The sequence below is a fragment of the Hyla sarda genome, chromosome 2 (assembly GCF_029499605.1).
Source record: "Hyla sarda isolate aHylSar1 chromosome 2, aHylSar1.hap1, whole genome shotgun sequence".
Taxonomy (NCBI): domain Eukaryota; kingdom Metazoa; phylum Chordata; class Amphibia; order Anura; family Hylidae; genus Hyla; species Hyla sarda.
The window spans coordinates 255774275-255798861 of record NC_079190.1 but is presented as its reverse complement, the minus strand read 5'-3'; the positions used below and the strand labels follow the sequence as shown (position 1 = coordinate 255798861).

The 24587-nt window shown below is 42.5% G+C and overlaps 1 protein-coding gene across 2 annotated transcripts in view; it reads left to right on the top strand.

Annotated features, from left to right (window-relative positions):
* Positions 1-24587, top strand: part of CSMD2 (CUB and Sushi multiple domains 2) — a 1018208-nt gene that overhangs the window by 156561 nt on the left and 837060 nt on the right. For both annotated transcript variants that reach the window (XM_056557006.1, XM_056557007.1), the window contains exon 2: positions 49-265. In XM_056557006.1, coding sequence (XP_056412981.1) covers positions 49-265 — 217 coding nt within the window. The remainder of the gene's footprint in view (positions 1-48; positions 266-24587) is intronic.

Below are 24587 nucleotides of genomic sequence, written 5' to 3'. Positions count from 1 at the left end.
GTCCTTAAGGGGTTAACTTATGTTAACGTTTCTTTCTTGTTTCAACAGGTCAGAATTGCAGTTTCACTCATCAAGAACCAAATGGAACCGTAGAAAGTCCAGGTTTCCCATATGGATATCCAAATTATGCCAATTGCACTTGGACTATTAGTACAGAAGCGCAAAATCGAATACAGTTGTGGTTCCATTCATTTGCCTTAGAAGAAGATTTTGATGTCCTATCTGTATATGATGGAGAGCTAACAGCTGAAAACCTAAGAACAAGGTAAAGTTCAAAGTGAAATTCTAAGCCTGAAGATTAGAGATGAGTGAAGTTACAGTAATTTGATTTGTTACCAACTTCTCGGCTCGGCAGTTGCTGACTTTAGCCTGCATAAATTAGCTCAGCTTTCATGTGCTCCGGTGGGCTGGAGACTCTCTCCTAGGACTGTATCCACCTTTTCCTGCCCACAAGAGCACCTGAAAGCTGAATTTATGGAGACTAAAGTCAGCAACTGACGAGCCGAGAAGTTCGCGACAAATCGATTCACTGTAACTTTGCTCATCTCTACTGAAGATGCTTCAATGAAAAATCATAAATAACATTTTTACCCTCTTACTAAAAGTATCATAGGTAGCTCATATGACTGTTATGGGCCAATGGAGAATAGGGGCCAATATTAGGTTAGTCTACTCACAACAATTTTTCTTTCTTTCTTTTTTTTTTTTGCTTTTAAGTTTCATCTTTAGAAAGAATTAAAAAAAGTGATATTATTGTGTAGCCTCTAGTGCCCTCATTACAATGGTGTTTTTATTTTTCTTGCTATTGTCATTTTGGCCCCGGGAAAGATAGAAAAGGCTTCATCCACATCTACAATTGGGTTCTTTTGGCTTGCTAAAGATTTTTTTCTTATTAAAACTAGTTACAAAGTAGGAAAGATTATCCCACTCACCTTCCCTCTGCTCCCGCACCAACAACAGGGCCTCCTCTTCCTCCTGGAGTGGTGCAAGTCTTCTCCTCTGCAGTGCTGTGCTTACCCTGCAAGCCCCATGTGATGATGTCACCTCGATGTTCATAGCAAGCAGGGTAAGCAGAGCAGTACTGGACCAGATATTCATGTTTCCTGCTCCTGTACAGTAGTATGCATCGCCACCTACTTTACTTTCAGGGGGGGTGCCACTGATCCAAATTCCCTGCTAGTGGCTGGGGATTGGGATTTTTCCTCCCCTCACCGGGCTGGCCCTGCTTCCTGCTCTTATACTGCTTAAAGGGATGCTCCACCCCTAGACATCTTATCCCCTATCTAAAGGATAGGGGATAAGGTGTCTGATCGTGGGTTTCCCGCCACTGGGGACCTCTGCGATTTAGGCTGTGGCACCCCAGACATCCGCTCCATGCCGGATGACTGGAGATGCGGGGCAGAAGCTTGTGACTTCACGTCAATGCCTCCTCAATGCAAGACTTGCATTGAGAGGGCATGGCCATGATGTCAAGAGTGTACATGGACGTGACATCACAAGCCTCCGGCACTGCACCCAACGCTCTAAACGAATGCTAGGTGAAGCAGGGAGATCACGGGGGTACCGAGCAGCGGGACCCCCGTGATCAGACATCTTATCCCCTATCCTTTGGATAGGGTATAAGATGTCTAGGGGCGGAGTACCCCTCTAAAATACTTCAATTATAATGGTTGATGAAAGCTTGGGAAGCCAGGGGTTATCTCATCTTCTTCCTTAGACCCTTCTGTGAGCCAAAACAAAGAGCCATGTAAGTATGGCTGGTATGTCATACCATACGCAATATTTCCTGTGTGTAAGACAGCTGGTCTCTGGGGGGTCCCAGGAGTCCCCCGTGTCAAATAGATCACATAGTTAGCTGTATTTAAAGAAGGTGTAAGGCTATTCCAAAGCTACACGAAGCCTGTTACATATTTAACCCTCTTACTGTACTGCAGTCTGCCAATGTTTACATATCTACAGACTATGCTCCGTGTGCATACTGAAGAATGTCATATAATGTCATGTAGGATGGTTTTGCTAATAGGGCAATCCACAGGGAATTAGATTTTTCTTCACCAGCTCTTTGTATGTTTAAATGGGTCTGTATCAGGAGGCAGAGGTTAATGTGAGTATATTAAGGAATTGCACACAATGCAATTCCCAATGATAAAAGCTTACGTACCTCTAGACCAGAGGTAAACGCTAAACGTCCTGGATCAATGACCAAATGCATTGCTGTTGAATCTTACATATCGGAAGCAACAAACTATGGATTATCCATTTTTTAAGCACTGACATTATTCTGAATTGTTTCCTGAAGAGCATTCGGGACCGATTGAAGAATCCTATAAAATAATGCTTCAATAACAGTAGGAGTTCGTCAGAAATGTATTATGAAATGTGTTGTGTTGTCTCACCCTTAGGGTACGTAGCCTATTTTTATTCATGTACAGTGTAGATCAATTATCTGGTGTACAAGGAATGCATGTTAATGAAATGTAGTCATCTGCTTTATCCCAAACTGTGAACAGGTGTATTAAGAGCCTTGCCACTTAACTATGTATACATGTATGCAAATGAGTATCTATTTATACATGCAATATACTGCTCCTTTAAAAATATATCACACCAAGAAGCTGTCTCATCTAGTCCTGGATCATGATTGAATTTGGCAATCTAAAATCCTCCGCACCTGTGCTTTCTCTCCAGCTAGCTTGCCAATATACACCTATGTGGGAAAAGTCGCGTGATGCATTTCTATGCTCCACCAGATGTTACACTGATACCATGATATGATTTTTTAGACATTTCAAGCATTCACATATTTATTTTAAACATATTCTTTATACATTTTTATTTCCTATAAAGCAGTGTTTCTCAACAAGTGTGCCTCCAGCTGTTGCAAAGCTACATCTCCCAGCATGCCCGGACAGCCTTTGGCTGTACGGGCATGCTGGGAGTTGTAGTTTTGCAACAGCTGGAGGTAAACTGGTTGGGAAAAACTGTTAGGCCATGTTGATAATCGGGAATTTCTGTGCGGAATTCCGCTGAAATTTACTGCCCATTGACTTCAGTGGGATTCCATAGTCCCATTAAAGAGGCACTCCGCCCCTGGCATCTTATCCCCTATCCAAAGGATAGGGGATAAGATGTTAGATCGCCGCGGTCGCGCTGCTGGGGACCCCGGGGATCGCCGCTGCAGCACCCCGCCCACATTACTGCACAGAGCGAGTTCACTCTGTGAGTAATGACGGGCGATACAGGGGCCGGAGCAGCGTGACGTCATGGCTCCGCCCCTCATGACATCACGGCCTGTCCCCATAATGCAAGTCTATGGCAGGAGGCGTGACGACCATCATGCCCCCTCCCATAGACTTGTATTGATGGGGGCAGGCCGTGACGTCACGAGGGGCGGAGCCGTGACGTAACGATGCTCCGACCCCTGTATTGCCCGTCATTACGTGCAGAGCGAACTCGCTCTGTGCAGTAATGATAGCGGGGTGCTGCAGCAGCGATCCCCGGGGTCCCCAGCAGCGGGATTGCGGCGATCTGACATCTTATCCCTTATCCTTTGGATAGGGGATAAGATGTCTAGGGGCGGAGTACCCCTTTAAGACAGCTGCATTTCCTTGGTGGGCCTTCTGCATCGGAAATTTCACTTTCCGCATTCTACAGTCTTATATTTTGCAGAATACCGCAGCAGAATCCCATTGAAATCAATGAAGCTTAGGTTTCAGTGGAATTCTGTTTTAAACTCCAACGGAATTCCGTAATTACGTTCAGCAAGCTCTGCTGTGTGAACATACCTATATAGAGAAACCAATGAATAAACACAGCATCCAGAAAATGCAGCTAAAAATAATTTTAAAAAACCCATGAAGGTCAAAATAAAAAAAACAAACAAACAATAAACAAAAAAACTTTGTAGTGCATTTTTTATGTGCCTCTATTTGAAATCAACCGGTACCAGAATAATTATACAAATTTGTAAATTCTAATGAAAAATTCAATTTCCAGTACTTTTCAGCTGCTGTATGCTCCAGAGGAAGTTGTGTAGGTCTTTCCAGTCTGACCACAGTGCTCTCTGCGGCCACATCTGTCCATGTCACGAACTTTCCTGGATCCGGAGAGATACAATATGTGGATTTGCTTCTGCTGTGGACAGTTCCTGACACAGACAGAGGTGGCAGCAGAGAGCACTGTGGTCAGACAGGAAAAAACTACACAGTTTCCTCTGTCGCATACAGCAGCTGATAAGTACTGGAAGGAATAAGTAATTTACAAACTTTCTGGCACCAGTTGATTTGACAATTTTTTTTTTCCTCCAGAGTACCCCTTTAACTCACGGCTAACATCTTGAAAAACTCCAGAAAAAAACTAATATATATATATATATATATATATATATATATATATATATATATACAGCAACAGGAGAATACAGCAGCACACTGCTAGCACAAAGATATAGATGAAACAGGAGTATATAGATAAAACATGAGTATACAGATAGTATATACAGCTGTGATGCAATAAAAGAAGATATGAAACTATGAAATTATGAGGTACTTAGCTTGCAAATTTGGCGCCAAATAGCGTGGACCGTCCCACCACGGTAAGGTGACCTCATTCTGGGACGGACCCTACACTGTGAATATGCCTCTGTGTGAACAGTACAGCAGGCATGCAAGGTCTGAAACAAGGTCTGAAACATCCAAGGCACCTTATATACACCTAATAGAGGTGGGTGGGGTGCAGGAGCCAACATGGAGGTAGCCACTCCCCCGTATGTGTAATACAACCAAAGAATAAGTTGGCCAGCACTATTAATCCAAACTGTTGTAAAAACCTGTCTTGCAGGTGCAGGCTGCTGGGCTAAATATACAGCAACAGGAAAATACAGCAGCACACTGCTAGCACAAATATATAGATGAAACATGAGTATATAGATAAAACATGAGTATATAGATAGAACATGAAAAGCTATACAGCTGTAATGCATTAAATGAAGATATGAAACTATGAAATTATGAGGTACTTAGCTTGCAAATTTGGCACCAAATAGCGTGGACCGTCCCACCACGGTAAGGTGACCTCATTCTGGGACGGACCCTGCAAGCCAGGTTTTTACAATAGTTTGGATTAATAGTGCTGGCCAACTTATTCTTTGGTTTTATATATATATATATATATATATATATATATATATATATATATATATATATAGTTCAAGAAATCAACAAGTGGCACTCCAGCGATCCAAATGTGAAATCTGTGAATTTATTCACCCATCCAGTCAATACAAAAAAATGCAACATTTCAACTTACTCAATCTCATCTGCACTTTGTCCTGGGGTTTGGAACCTGCCACAGTGCCGCTTTCTTCTCTGCATGGATATATATATATATATATATATATATATATATATATATATATATATATATATATATGCCACACAATTCTTCTCAGCCAATCAGAACAGGAGGAGCTTTAAAGGGGTATTCCAGGCAAAAACTTTTTTTTCATATAACAACTGGCTCAGGAAAGTTAAACAGATTTGTAAATTACTTCTATTAAAAAATCTTAATCCTTCCAATAGTTATTAGCTTCTGAAATTTTCTGTCTAACTGCTCAATGATGATGTCACGTCCCGGGAGCTGTGCATGATGGGAGAATATCCCTTGCATGATGGGAAAATATCCCCATAGGAGCTGGACAGCTCCCGGGACGTGAGTCATCAGAAAGCAGTTAGACAGAAAACAGCAACTCAACTTCAGAAGCTAATAACTATTGGAAGGATTAAGATTTTTTTAACAGAAGTAATTTACAAATCTGTTTAACTTTCCGGAGCCAGTTGATATATAAAAAAAAGTTTTTGCCTGGAATAGCCCTTTAACTAGCTTGCTGTGTGTGCTTCTTTCCCATTCAAAGTGGGCACCAATACTATTCGCTAATGATTCAGTAGGATTTTTAATTTTTCTCTGTTAATATGTACTTAGCCGGGAAGAAATATAAAAGATGGGTCTTAAGTAATTCTTATTGCATGCTTTTTATCTGAAAAATAATGGTTTGTGGAAAGATCACTTTCAGCTATAGCACATTCATTACTGGATTACCATCTAGCCACAAAAGGCAAAACTGTCAAATTTAAAAGTCAAAAGATTGAAAGACTCCTTAACATCAGCAGATTAATTCTCTAACATTACCCATTAAATTGGAACAAGTCTCAAAAGTGTTTGCTGTTTAATTAATGGAAAAAGACATTTCCCTGTGTATATATAGGGGTATGTTTCTTAATTATTGATGTCAATGATTCACCATAATGGCCCACCCACGGCAGATTAAAAGAGTCAATTATTTCATTCTGTTATTACAGAATGCCAGTGACACAAAGTTTATATGCAGAAATTAAATCAGTGGGACTCTCGCAGTTCAGCTGTGCAGCAGATCTTCTTTTTGTCCTTTTTTTTTTTCTTTGCTTCTCATCAGTAAAGTGTTAAAGCTCTCCGTTCTATCAAATATGTTACTGTGGTAACCATTAAGAAAAATGATGACGGTTATGATGAGTGTAGTAGTCCCTTATGTTTGTGTAATGTGACAGAGTAGTATTAACCCAATGTTTCTCTGTGATCCACAACTTTTGTCAGTGAAACTGTTTTCACATGAGAATGAGACTTCTGCATTTGGGATTCCTTGACACAACTTAAAATTTTACCTTATTCCAATGAAATACAGACACTTGGTTGGTCACAACTTTTTAGTCAGAAGAATGGAGATTTGGTCACTGTCCCTTTAATTTATGTGCAGGTATATATGCACCCTGGTTCTCAAGTTCTCAGTCCGAAATTACTGAAACTGTTGGCCAAGGATCTTAATGGGTTTGATCAACAAGGTGCAAATGTAGACTTCACATTACTCCATTTTTGGCAGTAATCTGTGACACAGCATGCAGGAAAGGGCAGCTAAGGAATGTCTTCCTTTTGTGGCAGCACTGACTTAAAGGGGTACTCCGCTGCTTACGCCCCCTCCCATAGACTTGCATTGAGGGGGCGGGTGTGACATTATGAGGGAGCAGGGCTATGACGTCACGAGCTCCCGGCGCCGGCACCAGCGTTCGGAACAGTTTATTCCAAACGCTGAGCAGCGGAGTACCCCTTTAACTGAAGACCCAAAATAGGTCAGTGTAAGGCAGAAAGGCCCTTGTTCAACTTCTCTTCTAGTAGACTGTTCACTATGACTTTTTAGCACTAATGGGACACAGAGGTTCCATACCAAAGAAAAAAAACTGGGCTTCCATTATGCTGGCTTTGCCATCTGTCATGTTTGCCAACAATGTACTTGAAAGGAAATCCTGCATAGGCTTTTACCAACTTATATAAAAAGGGATGGGGCAACTCTTTAACTTGCAATCCTCTTCCTAGTGACTCCTTGACTCATGGAAGTGCTTACTTAAACCATTCACTGGCAGGAGTGGGGACCCATCATAGCCAGTGATTGGCTGAGGGTGCATTTCCTTGTTTCCAAAGAAAGTAGTCAGCAATGGGGCTGAGGTGTTGTCAGAATGGCCATGGTGGTGCATAGAGGCAAGTTAATGTTACTTTGTTTTACTTTCTTAACCCAGCCTGGCCACTATTCAAAGGTAATAACCTCTTTAAAGTATGGTATAACTCCTACGACCTGAGTAGTTTTATCTGTTAAAAAATTGTGCAGATCTGAAGTTCAAAAGTCCAGATTGAAATTAGATGTCTATGGAAAAAATATCTCTTGTTAATAATGTATTATCAAATAACATTGTACTATCAAATAACAACATTTTAAAATATAAAAGACAGATAAAATGCATAACAAATTTCCACAAATGTTTGTGAAGCTACTGTTACTGAGAAGACAACAAACAAGGAGTAAAAAAGAAAACCTTGAGGGACGTTTCTTGGTCTTTACCCGTGAATGCAGTCTCAGACATCAAACTACTAACCAATCCTAATCTGTACACTGTAAAGTGGTCCCAAATAGTCACTTATAGAGGACCATTAGGAGGTCGTCCAAGGAGGAACTTGAAGAGAGAGAAATCCATCACAGGATGAATGCAGTGAATGAGTGCCCTTCAGGTGATGGGGTGTGTACCATTCTTAGTCAAGGCAGTTACTAAGGGTTATACACACCTCATACACATGACTCTTTAATCCACTACCTGTACTGTTGATTTTTATGGAATAAAGGGACTTATTCACTGCATCCATTCTGCACTGGATTTCTCTTGAAATTGAAAGAAGCAATATTGTGGATTTGAAATGCTCCTAATATGACTTCGGTGATGACAAATATGGTAGAAGGCTACCAGTCTTGCCATGCACAAAGCTCTGATAGATAAATTTGAGCACATTTCAAAGAGTGAATAACTCCCCTTTATGATGTCAGTCCTAATCTCCCATACCCATAAATCTGCTCCTCTATTTCCTATTGTACCGTTCTGAAAATGCACCTCATCAATAATCTAACACTTGGCCACCAGAGCTTCAACGGTGTTTCATTTATCAAGACTTAAGCCTCCAAAAATAAGTATGAAGAGTGAGTGGGGGAATAATCTGTTAGACAGTGAAAACACTTTCCTTATTCATCATGAGTCATCAGCTAAATTCTGACTTTAACATCAATCGGAAAATTACTGTTCTCTTTTTGAAGGTCATATCTTTTACAGTAATGCGTAAATGCATATAACAATAAAACATGGTATTAACAATGGCACAGCAGCTAATCATAACAAATGTAACATTTTATACTGGTTCTTTTCTTCTCCGTGTCTCTTATATATCAGGTAGGTGTCAGACTATAACACAATATACAACTTGGGTTTATGTTGCCATAATATTACAGTAGATCTGCCAAAAGGAAGATAACTCTCTACAGGATAGAAGAGATAGCAGCTGCATAGTGGGAAAGCTAGTGTGTTAAAAGTGAGCAGCGGGTGAGGGGCAGTGACCTGTTGCTGAAAGAAGACACATACAGAAAGAAGGGCAGGGGTTAAACATTAAATGTGTGGTAGGAAAAAAAATAGCTGCTATCAAAAAATTGAAATGTTGGAACAGAATCCACAAAAGAAATGTCACAAAAGAAACATTACTATTAAATGTGTAAAGAAGTTGTATCTCAGTTATCATTCTCAAAGCAATAATTCAAAAAGTAAAGTTTATATATGCAGCAGCCAAGAGGGAGTGCTAATGGTTAAAGGGAGCAGAAAGGCTTATGGGATGGTCCTCAGGGCAACGGTGTCTCAAGGGTCACAATGGCTTCACAGGGACTCCTTACATTTCATGGGTCACCATAGTGACAGGGGCACTGCACTAATGATAGTGGTGGTAAAGATGTTCCTCTGGGTCACACTCTATTTAGTGTCTAGGCAGATGAAGTTTTGGGGTGCCCTTGGTGGTTATGTGTAAGGATGAGGTCAGACATGGTAGTAAACTTACGGCTACTGTACTTTACCATAGGCAGATGATTTATCCACAAGGAAGGCACAGGTATTGAACATAAGAAGGCTTGTGACAAGGTAATGCACAGTATTAGAGTTCCTAAAGTACCTGGAGCCCTTGATGTCACTAGTCCCTAAGTATTTTTCCCTGAAGCAGATGGTAACTGGATCCTGGTAGGGCGTAGTGTTGGCATCACACATCCACTTGTCTCTTCAAAAATTAATATTCTCATTAGGGGATGCAAAATTGAAGTATCCTCTTTTCTCTCCATGTGCTCTCCATGTGGTAAGGGGAGTACTTTTGACAGCAGAATCCTAGAAGTACAAATCATCCACACCAAGCTGGTTCAGAATTCTTAGCATGAGCTGTCATCATCCCTAGCAGTTCTCACTTATTTCTCCTCTATTAGAATCTCTTATTCCTAATAGATTAGCATTTTTTTTTTTATCAAAGAGACTGCTCTGGTTTACTTTTCATTGGATGAGTGTGCAGTAAAGTAGCCACATTTATTTTCTCTCAGTAGAGAGGCTGGGCCAAAGCAAGCTAATCCCTTCTCTCTGGAAGGTTCCTATCATTGTGTATGTTAACCCTTTACTGCTCACAGCCATCACAGATCTAGTACAATACAATTGATATGAACAGTTCGCAACATGGGAAATTATAATAATATATAAAACAAAGCAAATGAGTATAAAACCAGCAAAACTTCAACACACTTTAAACAAGGCACATTGTAACCAATACTTAGCCACAGGCTCTAATCTATTATTAACATTCCTAATAATAATAAAAATAATAATAACACTAATGAAAATAATAACACCAATGATAATAATAATAAGAAAAATAATAATTTACCATAAATTTTAGAAGATGAGATCTATATTCTTGCGAATTGCTTGAGCAGGATATCTGTAGCAATATACTTTATTACTGACTAGATAATGAGAGCAAATGGACAACAGAAATCTGGGATTCAATATACACAGCTAACAGAATAGTACTGTTTTAAGGGGATGTGGTTTAGACAGCTCATTTTAAATAACATATGCCATTGAGGTATTCTAATTTAATGGACAGGATATGCTCTTTTGGGACATCTACATAAACAGAGGACAGCTACATAAAAGGTCTCTGGAGGACTCAGCATGGCCATGCATTATGTGGACAGTCCATTGATTTCAACAGGAACTGTGTAATGCTTAATTTCCCCTGTGGTGGTGCTGCAGGGGAATTGATGACTGCAGGTTACAAATGATTGCTGGGACATCTATTAATTATTTTACATTCAAGGGATCTTTTAACAGAAAAGGACTGTCAACAGCAGATAATTCCCTCATTGTGTTACAGATTTGCAGATTTAGGTAAGTATTGCTTGGTTTTACATCTTCTCACAGGCCATTCATATCATTCTATCTGCATCCCTGACAATTGATAAAGTAACTCATAGCCTGAAATACTTGACACAAACACTATAGTTAATGCAATGCCTGCCTATCCATCTTTGTCACTTCTATAGTGCAAATAGGGTAGAGTCCATATTTTGTCAGAAGAGTGTATTGTATGCAGATATATATCTATAGGTTAAGGGGTAAAAAGGTGGGATTGTGATTTATGTTGTAATTACAATTCCCAGATTACATTGCTTTCCCTGAGCTCTTTATTACAGTCCTCCCATCCCGTCTACTCCCATCCCACAGCACTCCTATCAGTTTCCTGCCCCTGAGCTGTTGCAGAACCTCTCATTTCCCAGCAGACTATTGCACAATCATCCAGGTTGCAGCATAAATGGGGGTCAAACAGTATGGCTGGGTTCACACGGGTAAAACATTTCAGAATGTCCGCAAAAAAAGGTGCGGACATTTTGCACATTTGACTAACCGGCGGGTGGAAGGACTGCTTGGAAATGGGCCGTCTCATAGATGGCAATGTATTTCCTTGCAGACTTAAATGCCGGAATCAGAATTTCCATTTCAGAACAGTGCAAGCAGTTCAGCAGAATCTCACGGAAATCCATGTGACTCTTCTGTGGCAGAACGTTTGTGCAGAATATTCATGCGTAATTCCAAACGAACCTTCTTCTGTGTGAACATAGCCTAACGTAGGGGGATCTAACTACAGAGATGAAGGAGGAGTTCATGAAGTGTTTTGGGTCAGATATATGTTGGTGTCATCCATATAAAAATATACAGTATGGGGTATCCTAACTACAGAGGGGGGAGAGGAGCATACAGTATGGGAGGTATAACTATAGAGGAGATGGAATATACAGTATAGGGGCCTAACTACAGGGGAGGGGCAAACAGTATAGGACCTAATTACAGAGTGGGAATACAGTGTAGGGGTAAAGTGGGGGTATACCATTAGTGTGAGAGCACACAATGGGGACCTATTTACAGTGTGGGGAGCTTAACTAAAGCATGGAGGCACTGAAGAGGCATATCTACAGTATCAGGCCACAAAACGGACTAAAGAAGAGTCAGGGGACAATTTTACTATCTAGGACACTGTGATTAGGAGTTTGTGCAGAAGATGCTAGAAAAATAAGGAGCCAGAGATGTTTTCCAACTAATTTTGTGGAGATTATTCATTTCTGGAAGAAGTCATTATTGCCATCTGGGCTAGAAAGGGAAGAAAAAAAAAGACGTTACTGACTAGAGAAGACACCCCTTGTGAGTCACTGGATGTACCTTTATTCAATTATACAGTCTACAGAGCCTTTGTAGAGCTACCATATGGTCACTGTATGGAGGTAATATTGGTCATTATATAGTGTTATATTTAGTAACAGTATGATGGTAATGTGTACTTGTGGTGGGCTGTAATTTCCATATATCTGTATTTTGTATTTTCTTCTTTAGGTCCTGTTCAGGGATTGTTTTTGTCTGAACAGTTTCTGTGTTAATTCTCCCTGGTTTGGGAAGCGTTAATGCTTCCAGTCTATTTCATCCCAGGTGAGGTTATTTAGACCCTAGGTCTGCTGGAACTCTCTGCTGGTGATTAGACCTGTATTCTGGCCATGTTAACATCATGTTAACTATGCCTCTGTGCACATAACCTGAGTTTTAACCATGGTTATCTGTTCTGTTTGATATATAGATTTTAGCCTGCTTTGTTTAAGTACATTTGTTGAGTTTTAGCATTTGTGCATGTCCATTCTGCATTTGCTTTTTGTTGCCTTATTCAGTATTCACACTGTGCGTTATGTCAGTCCTGTTTTGACCTTGTTATCCTGCAACTCAGATCATAGAATCCTGTTCTGAGCCTTGTGTTATTCTGTCTATCTAGGAGTGAGTGAGTCTTGTGTCTGTACCCGTGTTTGCTTGTATTTAGGATTTTTGTTTCCTCCTGGGACAATATCCTGATCACTTGTTAGAGTGTGCCTGCTGGCTAGGAGCCAATTTGGCTTTGGTATTGATGTCCCTTCATGCTTGGAGTGGGGTGTCTAGTGTTTTCCTTGTTCTGAGTCCCGTGTGAACAGTGCTCTTTATTTCCTGACCCGTTTAGTGTTCTGACATTCAGTTAACCTGTTCATCCCCTGCATCTCCTGGTTTTGTCTGCTGTAAACTAATTCTTATATCTAGTGTTGTTTATCTTATCATATCAGCCGTTAATCTTGATTAAAGTTTCTAAACTGTATGTTAGTATGCTATATCCTGCCTTGTTTGAATTTATATATCTGTTTGTTGGTTATTATTCCCGTTATGTTACTTCCCTGATATATTGAACAGGGTCTCATATTTTTATTATGCTTAAATACTTCCAAGATCTGTAAAGTAAAACACAAAACTATAAATAAAAACAGCTTTTTTTCCCAACATACTGTAAATCCTGTCCTCTTGTTTAAGCGCTGATTCCTCTTTTATTCTCCTTTCACATAGATCTCTTAAATCCTTCCTTTTTGTTTTCCAAGAAAATGAATCATGTGCAATAAAAGTCTAAAAGGGTAAAAAGGATTTGCTGTGTTATGCCTGATGCAGGGCTTGAGGAGGTGGGACACATGGGTGCTCTCCTTTATGCTCTGTGACTTTCTGTATCCTGCGCTGCCCCCTCCTACCCAACACTAATCATAACACAGTGTATCAGATTAGCCTGTTTGCCCCTTTGGTGTAGTATAGCTCTTATTTCAGCATAACCCATTGTGTTTTTGTGAAGCAGCACTATTTCTGTCCATTTTTTTAAACCAAATTATTGCATGCTATATTTGTATTTCTCAGTTGTTTTGAAACTTACATAATGTCTATAGTTTCTTCCACAGACTTCACATACAGAAGGGAAACTTTGGCATTCTATCTTTTTTACTACACCATAAGAAGCAGCAGCAGCATGAAGGAAATTATAGAGCAGTACTGTAAACCAGGCCCTATAGTAAGATCTAATGCTCAAAATAAACTCCAGTGTAGTGTCTCTGCATTTTCTTTGCATGCTTCTCTCTCCAATCATTCCCCCTGTTAACTTTTGCTTTCTTCCCTTCCGCCTCCATTGACTTTAATGGGCAACTTATAACTTGATGCCTCAGTGAGCTATAAGTCTGTCTTGTAAACACAAGATAGACTTGAGCTGTAAAGCTTGAAAATGGGATTTAGGAAAAGAACAATGCAAGCAACAAACATCTTTAGGCAGACAGTACTCACTTCTACAATCCCATGTCGATCCAGCAAAGATGCTCTAGTGTCCGCCAATCACTAGTCCCTGTCATCCTTCACCTGCTATACTTAATGGCTTTGTGTCCATGATGCCATTTAATACAGAACATAAAAATGGAGCCAGTAAGTGGCAGCTACAATCATATGCCAATATGGCACATCATCTCTGTCAGCCTGTTAACAACAACTAAAGTGTAACCAGAAAAGCACCTGTTTTGTTTGGCAGGAGATTAAAGGGGTACTCCACTGGGGAAAGAAACTATGAATCAACTAGTGCCAGAAAGTTAAACAGATTTGTAAATTACTTCTATTTAAAAATCTTAATCCTTCTAGTACTTATCAGCTGCCGTTTGTTTCAGAGGAAGTTATTTTCTTTTTGAATTTCCTTTCTGTCTGACCACAGTGCTCTCGAAGTAGAAGTAAATCCCCATAGGAAACCTATCCTGCTCTGGACAGTTACTAAAATGAACAGAGGTGTCAGCAGAGAGCACTGTGGTCAGCCAGAAAGGAAATTCAAAAAGGAAAAAGAACTTCCTCTGGAACATACAGCAGCTGATAAGTACTGGAAATATTAAAATGTTTTAATAGAAGTAAGTTACAAATCAAGAAGAATAGAGATTGGTGCAGCTCACAATTACATACTGGCCAAGGTATTGTAGGCAAATACACCTATACCCCGGTGTATAATAACAATAATTGAAAAATAGAGAAAAGAAAAACAGATTAAACCTCAAGGACAGTAATAGTCAAATGATATAACATTAGAAAAATGGCTGAGACCGCGCTTCAAATATTAATACCGTATTATAGAGATTTATTTAAAACAAATCATAAACATTAAATGCAATAAATGCAAAAAATTCCCCTCACAGGGCCCTTGTGGGGGGATAGTTAGTTTGGTAAAACATGAGACATGGTTAAAATAATAAAAAATAATAAAATTGATATAATGTTAAATTAACAGTGTGGCCGTTAATCCGCCAGTTTTATCCGACTGATACTCCGGTATAAAATAGAAAATGGTCCGTAATAATGGTATAGGCAAGTATATGTGGAGTAAGTCCAGAAGTATTATCCGATATGTGTCAATTGAATGCTGTAAAGTGAAATAGAATTATATTACCAGACAGTGGATTGTCCTTGTATGTCTCGCTAGGTTGCGCTGCCCTGTAGGCGCTTGCATGCGCTGGCACAGCTGGTTCAGACGGGACTGAACCCGGTGTTTGCCGTGCGATGTTGCGGATATCCAGAGATGTCAATGCAGTTGGTGTTCACTGGGTTTCCTCATGTAGATGGCGTCTGATGTCAGCGGTCAGGGGAAAACACAGGTAGTGGATGTTCTAAGTGGAACACAGGGTTAGCAGCAACAGCAATGTATGGAACAGTGAATGGATCCCAAGGATGGTAGGTGAAGCCAATAGCAACTGGCTTATTCACAGCAAATGAATAGATGCCAAAATGATGATTTAGTCCATATAATGGAAGTCCATATAGTGCTCACACTGTGTGCGGGCTAGGCTAAACTCGTTTCGGGGTACTGTATATATGTCACAGCAAGAGCTCCGGTCATCACCTCCGGACCGGAGTGCCCGCTGCCTCAGCCCTCAGTCCCGGCGTCTCTCAATCAGTCGCACTGACCGGGAGCGCGGGTTCCACAGCTTCAGAGACGCGGCTAGCGTGGCGGCTGGTTCCTGCTCACGCGCCGCATCCCTGCCCGGCTCACCTGATCCTCGGCGCACGGCTCCCTGCACTCCTGCATCCCGGCGTGCGCGGCCCCGCTCTCTAGGGCGCGTGCGTTCCAGCTTCAGTAAATTTAAAGGGCCCGCGCACCGGTAATTGGTGCGCTGGTTCCTCACCTCCTACTGTGTCCTTCCTATATAAGCTGCCTTACCCTTCCTGCCTTGCCGGATCTTTGCGCCTTGTGCCTCTGAGAAAGCGTTCCCTACTGTGTTAGTTTGCCTTGCCAGTTGCCGATCCCGTTGCTACCGTCTACTCGCCTGTGAACCTTTGCCGCCTGCCCTGACTTCTGCTACGTCCGACTACGCTCTTGCCTACTCCCTGTGTACCATGCTATATCAGCTGCCAGAGAGGTCGAGTTGTTACTGGGGGACACGACCTGGTAGTTACCGCCGCAGCAAATCCATCCCGCTCTGGTGAAGACCAGTAACTGCTTAGAACCGGTCCTCCAGTACAGCCCGCGTCATCACCTCTCTGGTCCAGAGGATCCACTACCAGTCCTGCCGGTTCGTGACAGTAAGATCCGGCCATGGATCCCGCTGATGTTCCCCTGCCAAGTCTAGCGGACCTCACCACCATTGTGGCCCAGCTGGCCCAGTTGACCGCTATGTTGCAACAGCTCCTGCCTTCTCAGCAACAGCCAGCTCCTCCGTCTGCACCTGCTGCATCACCTCCGCCTGCAGTTGCCACTGGATCCAGAATCCGTTTGTCCCTACCAGACAAATACGACGGAGATCCTAAGTTGTGCTGAGGGTTCCTGTCTCAGTGCTCTCTTCACCTCGAGCTACTGTCTGACCAGTTTCCGTCTGAGCGAGCCAAGGTAGCCTTCATCCTCAGTCTGCTCTCCGGGAGGGCCCTGGCCTGGGCTACACGGCTTTGGGACCGCGCTGATCCAGCCACCGCATCTGTCCAGAGTTTTTGTCAGAAGTTTCGTAATGTTTTCGAGGAACCTGCCCGGGTTACCTCCGCAGAGACTGCTTTGCTAAACTTGTCCCAAGGAAGTTCTACCGCGGGTGACTATGCCATCCAGTTCCGCACCCTTGCCTCCGAGCTGAACTGGAACAATGAAGCTCTTTGTGCCACTTTTAAGAAGGGACTTAATTGTGACATCAAGGACGTCCTTGCTGCACGTGACCTGCCTACTACCCTGAGTGAGCGCATCTTGCTGGCCACAAGGATCGATAAACGTTTCTCCGAGAGACAAGAGGAACTCCATCTTGAAAAGGAAAGAGCTCGTCCTAAATGCTGCCCTCGTCTGGCTCCTGTGTTCCTGCGTCCACCTCTACCTGTCTCTGGGTCTTCCGCTGTGGAGGCCATGCAGGAGGACCGGTCTCGCTTGACCCCACAACAACGAAGCCGTCGTAGAGACGAGAACCTGTGTTTGTACTGTGCTAGTACCGAGCACTTCCTTAAGGACTATCCTCTTCGTCCCCCATGTTCGGGAAACGCTCGCACCTGGTGAATGTGGGAGAGGCATTACTAGGTGTGGATTCTTCCTCTCCATGTCTCATTATATCCGTGCAGTTGTTCCTTTCGTCCAAGTCCTTCTTCTCTGCTGCAGCCTTCTTGGACTCCGGGTCAGCCGGCAACTTCATCCACGCCTCCTTGGACGACAAGTATCAAATTCCTATAATCCGTCTGCCCAAGCCATTCCTCATTTCTACGGTCAACGGGGAGAGACTCTCTGCTACGGTACAATACCATACCCAGCCCCTGCGGATGGACATTGGGGTGTTTCATACAGAGACTCTGGAATTTTTTGTTCTTCCCTTTTGCTCTTCCGAACTCCTGCTGGGTTTGCCGTGGTTGCAACGCCATTGTCCTGTCTTGAATTGGTCCATCGGTGAGATTCTGCGTTGGGGTCCCTCCTGCTCTGACCGGTACCTCAAGCCTGCTCCTATCAAACGGGACCCACCAGTTCCTCCTCCACCAGGTCTCCCCAAGCCTTACCACCGTTTTGCAGATGTCTTCTGTAAAAAGCAAGCGGAGACTCTTTCTCCTCACAGGCCTTATGATTGTCCTATTGACCTGTTACCTGGCTCTATTCCACCTCGGGGCAGAATTTATCCTCTCTCACCTCCTGAGACTCAGGCCATGTCTGACTATGTACATGAGAATTTACAGAGAGGGTTTATTAGGAGGTCCTCTTCTCCTGCTGGAGCCGGTTTTCTCTTTGTGTCTAAAAAGGATGGTTCTCTCCGTCTCTGCATTGATTATAGAGGACTCAATAAAATTAACATTAAAAACTGTTACCCTCTGCCTCTAATCTCTGAGGTGTTTGACCGTCTCAGAAGAGCCAAGATTTTCACCAAGTTGGATCTCCTCGGGGCCTACAATTTGATCCGCGTTCGGAGGGGAGACGAGTGGAAGACCGCTTTTAACACCAGGGACGGTCACTTTGAATACTTAGTGATGCCTTTTGAACTCTATAACGCACCTGCTGTCTTCCAGGAGTTCGTTGACGACATCTTCCGGAACATTCTTTACACTTATGTAGTAGAATACCTGGATGATATCCTTATTTTTTCCTCTAATTTGGATCAACATCGAGTCCATATCCAACAAGTTCTCACCCGTCTCAGAAGCAACCGCCTCTACGCCAAGATTGAGAAATGTCTGTTTGAGCGTTCCTCCTTGCCCTTCCTGGGGTATATCATTTCAGCCCAAGGACTTCAAATGGATCCTGCCAAGCTCTCTGCGGTTCTGGACCGGCCACGCCCCTCTGGTCTCCGAGCCATACAGAGGTTCCTGGGTTTTGCCAACTACTACAGACAATTTATTCCTCATTATTCCACCCTGGTGGCTCCTCTTGTGGCTTTGACTAGAAAGGGTGTTAATTCCAAAACCTTGCCTCCTCACGCTGAAGAGGCCTTCCAGTCCCTGAAAGCCGCCTTTGCTTCTGCACCTGTTCTTTCCCGGCCAGATTCTTCCAAGCCATTCTATCTTGAAGTGGATGCATCCTCGGTGGGAGCTGGAGCTGTGCTAACTCAGAAGTCATCCAGAGGCAAAACCATAACTTGTGACTTCTTCTCTAAAACCTTTTCTTCCGCCGAGAAGAATTACGCTATTGGGGACAGAGAACTGTTGGCAATTAAATTAGCCTTGGAGGAATGGAGACATCTTCTCGAGGGTGCTCCTCACCCTGTGACCATTTTCTCGGACCATAAGAACCTAGCCTACCTCCAGTCTGCTCAGAGACTAAATCCCCGCCAAGCCCGTTGGTCCATCTTCTTCCCCCGCTTCAATTTCCAGATTCATTTCTGCCCCGCTGCCAAGAACATCAGGGCAGATGCCCTTTCTCGCTCTTCAGATGTGGTGGGCGACGTACCCACTCCTCAACACATTATCCCACCAGAATGTCTCATCTCGGTTGCACCTGTGGACTTGCGGCTTCTTCCCCCAGGAAAGACCTATGTTCCTCCTCGTCAGCGGTTACAAGTTCTCAAGTGGGGTCACACTTCCCTCTTTGCCGGTCATCCTGGGGTTAAGAAGTCTCTTCAATTAATTTCCCAAAGATATTGGTTGCCCTCCCTGGAGAGAGACGTCACAGAATTCATCCAGTCCTGTGCAATCTGCGCCCGTGACAAGACTCCTCGTCAGAAACCTGCGGGTCTTCTTCTGTCCCTTCCTGTTCCGGAGACCCCTTGGTCGCACATCACCATGGACTTTATCACTGATCTTCCCTCCTCCCATGGTATGATGGTCATTTGGGTCGTGGTGGACCGATTTTCGAAAATGGCTCACTTTGTGTCCCTGCCTGGTCTCCCGTCTGCGCCTCAGTTGGCCAAACAGTTTTTTCTACACATCTTCTACCTCCACGGTCTTCCCAGACACATCGTCTCTGACCGTGGGGTGCAGTTCGTTTCCGGATTTTGGAGGGCTCTCTGTGGTCAGCTCGGGGTCAAGCTGGACTTTTCTTCCTCGTATCACCCTCAGTCCAATGGCCAAGTAGAACGGGTGAACCAGATTCTGGGAGATTATCTACGCCATTTTGTGTCCTCCTGCCAAGATGATTGGTCGGACTTACTCCCTTGGGCAGAATTCTCTTATAATTTCAAACAATATTCCGCCTCCAATAAGTCTCCATTTTTTGTGGTTTGTGGTCGTCATCCTCTGCCACCTCCACCTCGGACCTCTGCCCCCTCTTCTGTACCAGCTGTTGAGGACCTCCTTCAGGACTTCTCTTCTATTTGGCAAAAACCCACTCAGCCCTCCTTAAGGCCTCGGCCCGTATGAAGTTCCAGGCCGATAAAAGTCGTGGAGCTCCTCCAGAATTCAGTCCCGGTGACAAGGTGCTGCTCTCCTCGAAATACATCAGATTTAAGGTACCTAGTTACAAGCTGGGCCCTCGTTACTTGGGTCCCTTCAGATTCAAGAGCCGCATTAATCCGGTGTCCTACCAGCTTCATCTTCCTCCCTCCCTCAGAATTCATAACTCTTTCCATGTCTCCCTTCCCAAACCTGCTATCTTTAATTGCTTCTCTCCTAAACTTCTTTCTCCCACCCCTGTCCCTGGTACCTCAGATATTTTTTCAGTCAAAGAAATCCTTCCTACCAAGGTCGTTCGGGGGAAAAGATTTTTTTTGGTCGACTGGGAGGGCTGCGGTCCTGAGGAGAGGTCTTGGGAGCCTGAGAATAATATCTTGGACCGCAGTCTCATCCTCAGCTTTCTTGGTGCCAAAAGGAGGGGGAGACCTAAGGGGGGAGTACTGTCACAGCGAGCGCTCCGGTCATCATCTCCGGACCGGAGCGCCCGCTGCCTCAGCCCTCAGTCCCGGGTCCCGGAGTCTCTCGGTCAGTCGCACTGACCAGGAGCGTGGGTTCTACAGCTTCAGAGACGCGGCTGGCGAGGTGGCTGGTTCCCACTCACACGCCGCATCCCTGCCCGGCTCACCTGATCCTTGGCGCACGGCTCCCTGCACTCCTGCATCCCGGCACGCGCGGCCCCGCTCCCTAGGGCGCGCACCGGCTTCAGTAAATTTAAAGGGCCAGCGCACCGGTAATTGGTGCACTGGTTCCTCACCTCCTACTGTGTCCTTCCTATATAAGCTGCCTTCCCCTTCCTGCCTTGCTGGATCTTTGTGCCTTGTGCCTCTGAGAAAGCGTTCCCTACTGTGTTAGTTTGCCTTGCCAGTTGCCAATCCCGTTGCTACCGTCTACTCGCCTGTGAACCTTTGCCGCCTGCCCTGACTTCTGCTACGTCCGACTATGCTCTTGCCTACTCCCTGTGTACCATGCTATATCAGCTGCCAGAGAGGTTGAGTTGTTACTGGGGGACACGATGGTAGTTACCGCCGCAGCAAATCCATCCCGCTTTGCGGCGGGCTCTGGTGAAGACCAGTAACTGCTTAGAACCGGTCCTCCAGTACAGCCCGCGCCATCGCCTCTCTGGTCCAGAGGATCCACTACCAGTCCTGCCGATTTGTGACAATATAAAGTATTCGACCCCTTCCTCAGTAGCTATAGCTACAACTATAAGTTACAAATCTGTTTAACTTTCTGGCACCAGTTGATTTATAAAAAATTTTTTTCCAGTGGAGTACCCCTTTAAATAGTTAACTTCACTCCATCTGATAGCCTATATGAATTCTATCTGTAAAAAAGCCATAAAATCTTGTCCACTTGGTGTCTCTCTTCCCTGCAAATTGGTTCACGCTGCATGTTGTTAGGGGAATTCCATCACTAGCAGCAAAGAGACCAAGTTAAATGCAGGAAGTGGAGTCAGGGCCTAGATAGTGTTTTGCATGGGAGGTTCAATGCTGTGCTCAAGATGGTCCACATTGTGCCTAAAAGGTAAAATCAATACTTCCTTATTTATATCCTACCCCTAATAAAGTTATAATTGTGTTTCTTCATACTATATTTAGAGTGCTGTATGCTGAATGTAATGCCTTCTGCCCCTACTTTTAGTAATCATCATTATCACCAGTTCACTGCATAGACCAGGGCTGCTTTTGGGATGTAACCCATTCCTTACTCTAATAATGACTCATTCCTTACTCTAATAATGACTCTATTCTCCCTCCACATGACATCTATAGGAGTGTACTGCGATTCATCAGCCCAGCACAATGCCACCCTGTTCAGTCCTGTGTATTTTCTCCACCACTATGTTAGAATAGCAGAGAGAGGTAGGTGATGTTCGTTGATTGGCAAAATAAGTAAGGGACATAAAGCCTGTCTAAGGACTGCTGGAAAAATCCAAGCTCCAGTCCCACCATGTGAAATGGAGAGAATTAAAGGGGTATTCCAGCTTTATACATCTTATCCCCTATCCAAAGGATAGGGCATAAGATGTATTATCACGGGCTGGGGACACCCACAATCTCGGTGCAGCACCCGTCATTCTGTCATGCCCCGTAGTGACGTTACACCATGCTCCTCCATTCATGTCTATGGGAGGGGGTGTGACAGTCTTTTAAATAGCTATGCATGGTCATAGGTATAGTAGTCTCTGTTTTAGACTGCAGCTTGTTATTCTATACAATACCTGCACTGACACATAGTAACAGATTTGGTTGATTGAAAGTTTTCAGCTCCCAAATGTACATATAAATGCTAAAATAACATTAAGTAACAACAAGCAGAATTCTTAAAGCAAGCCCTTAACATTTAATTTTACCATGTGTATGCTTTTGTTGCATGAAACAAGAATATTATTCATTCCTCCTTCACATTCTCTTCACTGAGGCATTTTTTGACTTGTTGAAATGCTCCAAAAAAAGTGAAGCTTTGAATGGGTCCCCCCCAGTCCCACACACACATTTAGGCATTTTTTGAAGCAGGTAAAATCCTATGGAGATCTATAAGAGAAAAATGCCACAAAGTGGGTGAAATAATTCTACACCTAAAACATGATGTGTGTTTAACTAGGGGTCAAGTCCTGTAAAAAAAAAGTGAAGGAACTCACCCATGATTTCCACTGAAGCTAATGGGAATGGTGTTCCTGCTGTGGAAAAAGTGCAGAAACTCAGTTCCGATGTGTTCATGCAGGACTTGACCCCTGTGTTTAACCCTTTAATAGAAAAAAGACTGCAAAAGAATACTGCATAGTCTATCAAAACACTGCAAAGAAAAACATCCGGAAATGAATGATCCTATCCACATCTATCCACTGGACCAAATCAGTAAACAGATCCCAAACTGAATAGAGGAATTAATCAAGTGCGAAATGTATTGGATATATCGCTTGGGCTCCTTGGTACCAAGAGTGAAGCCACTGAGCTAATCCGCTAAAACCCCAGAGAACATCTGCTCCAGGTGCAAAATTCCCAAACACCTGTCCTATCTGTCCTATACGTCCTATACTTGCTCTCCCAAAAAATAAATTCTAACAAATATCAAAAATCCACATATACCAAAATATCAATATCAAAATTACCCGATATTTGAAATATAATTATATATTTATATAATAAATAATCAATATACACAGTCTCCTGATGGGTACCCAACTACCTTTTATTACTAATACCAATATATACTTCTCACTGAATATTTTGTAATATTTTGTACTATATTCACAATATATTTTCATTCATGCTTATTCTATATTGCCCTCAGCTATGCAGAATACATATGAAAAAATACATGGAAAAAAATATCTCTGAAAGTTCGCCCCCTCTATCAAAACATTCAAAATATTCCAAACATCCAAAGAAATATTTCAATTATCTGGAATTGTTCTTTTACATAAATATATATATATATTTTTTTTATTCTGTGGAATAAACTCAGAAGCCATTATTTAACATCCCGGATCTCTGACGCCTCATTTTGCTGTGTCTCATCGCTGCTATGGAATTCTTTCCAGCCATGCCAGGCTGGTATTGACCCGTGCAATGGTCAGATAGTGCCGAGTGCTAAACCTTAATTGTTTTTGGATTATATATATCTTTATATTCATAAATATTTCCTATGTAACAGGAGTAGTCCTATCCCTCAAATTAAATATGCTATAATAGAACCACAAATAACCAACCTATCTTTATGAGAATATTAATCATAAAAATCACAACCCCACATCAAATATGTACACATATATACATACATACATATATATATATATATATATATATATATATATATATACCGTATATATATGTATATTCATCTAATCACAAGCTGTCCCCATAAATGCGCAGACACTATCACCGGAGATTATTATAGAATTTATAGAATATTTATAGAATTTATAGAATTCTGCAGAAAATCAGATGTCATCTCCCACAGATACAGACTCCTTTCCACGTATACATTCTATATATATTCTTATATCTATATATTTAATCTTTATACATCCCATATGCTGCGCTTATTAGTGGGAGGCACAGTACGATCGCACTTGCCCTCACCATTCAAACCCATCTCACCAAGCAGCATTATTAATACTAATTATTAATAATTTTTTTGTGCATTTTTTGTTTTCCTCCCCGCCTTTTAAAATTCATAATTCTTTAAATTTTCTACCTACAGGTCCATATGAGAGCTTGTTTTATGTGGGACCAATTTTACTTTGTAATACAGTCATTCATTTTACCACAAAATCTACAGCGAGGTCAAAAAAATTTATATATTTTAGGCAGAATTGAATTAAAAAAAAAGCTATGAATTTAATCATTAGTCAAATATGATTACAGTGATACCTAATTTATACAGTATAGGGTCTGCTTTAATTTACTACTAGAAATTATAACTTTTTGTAAGAAAATTAGTATGCTTAAAATGGTAAATTCTGACCCCTAAAACTCTTTT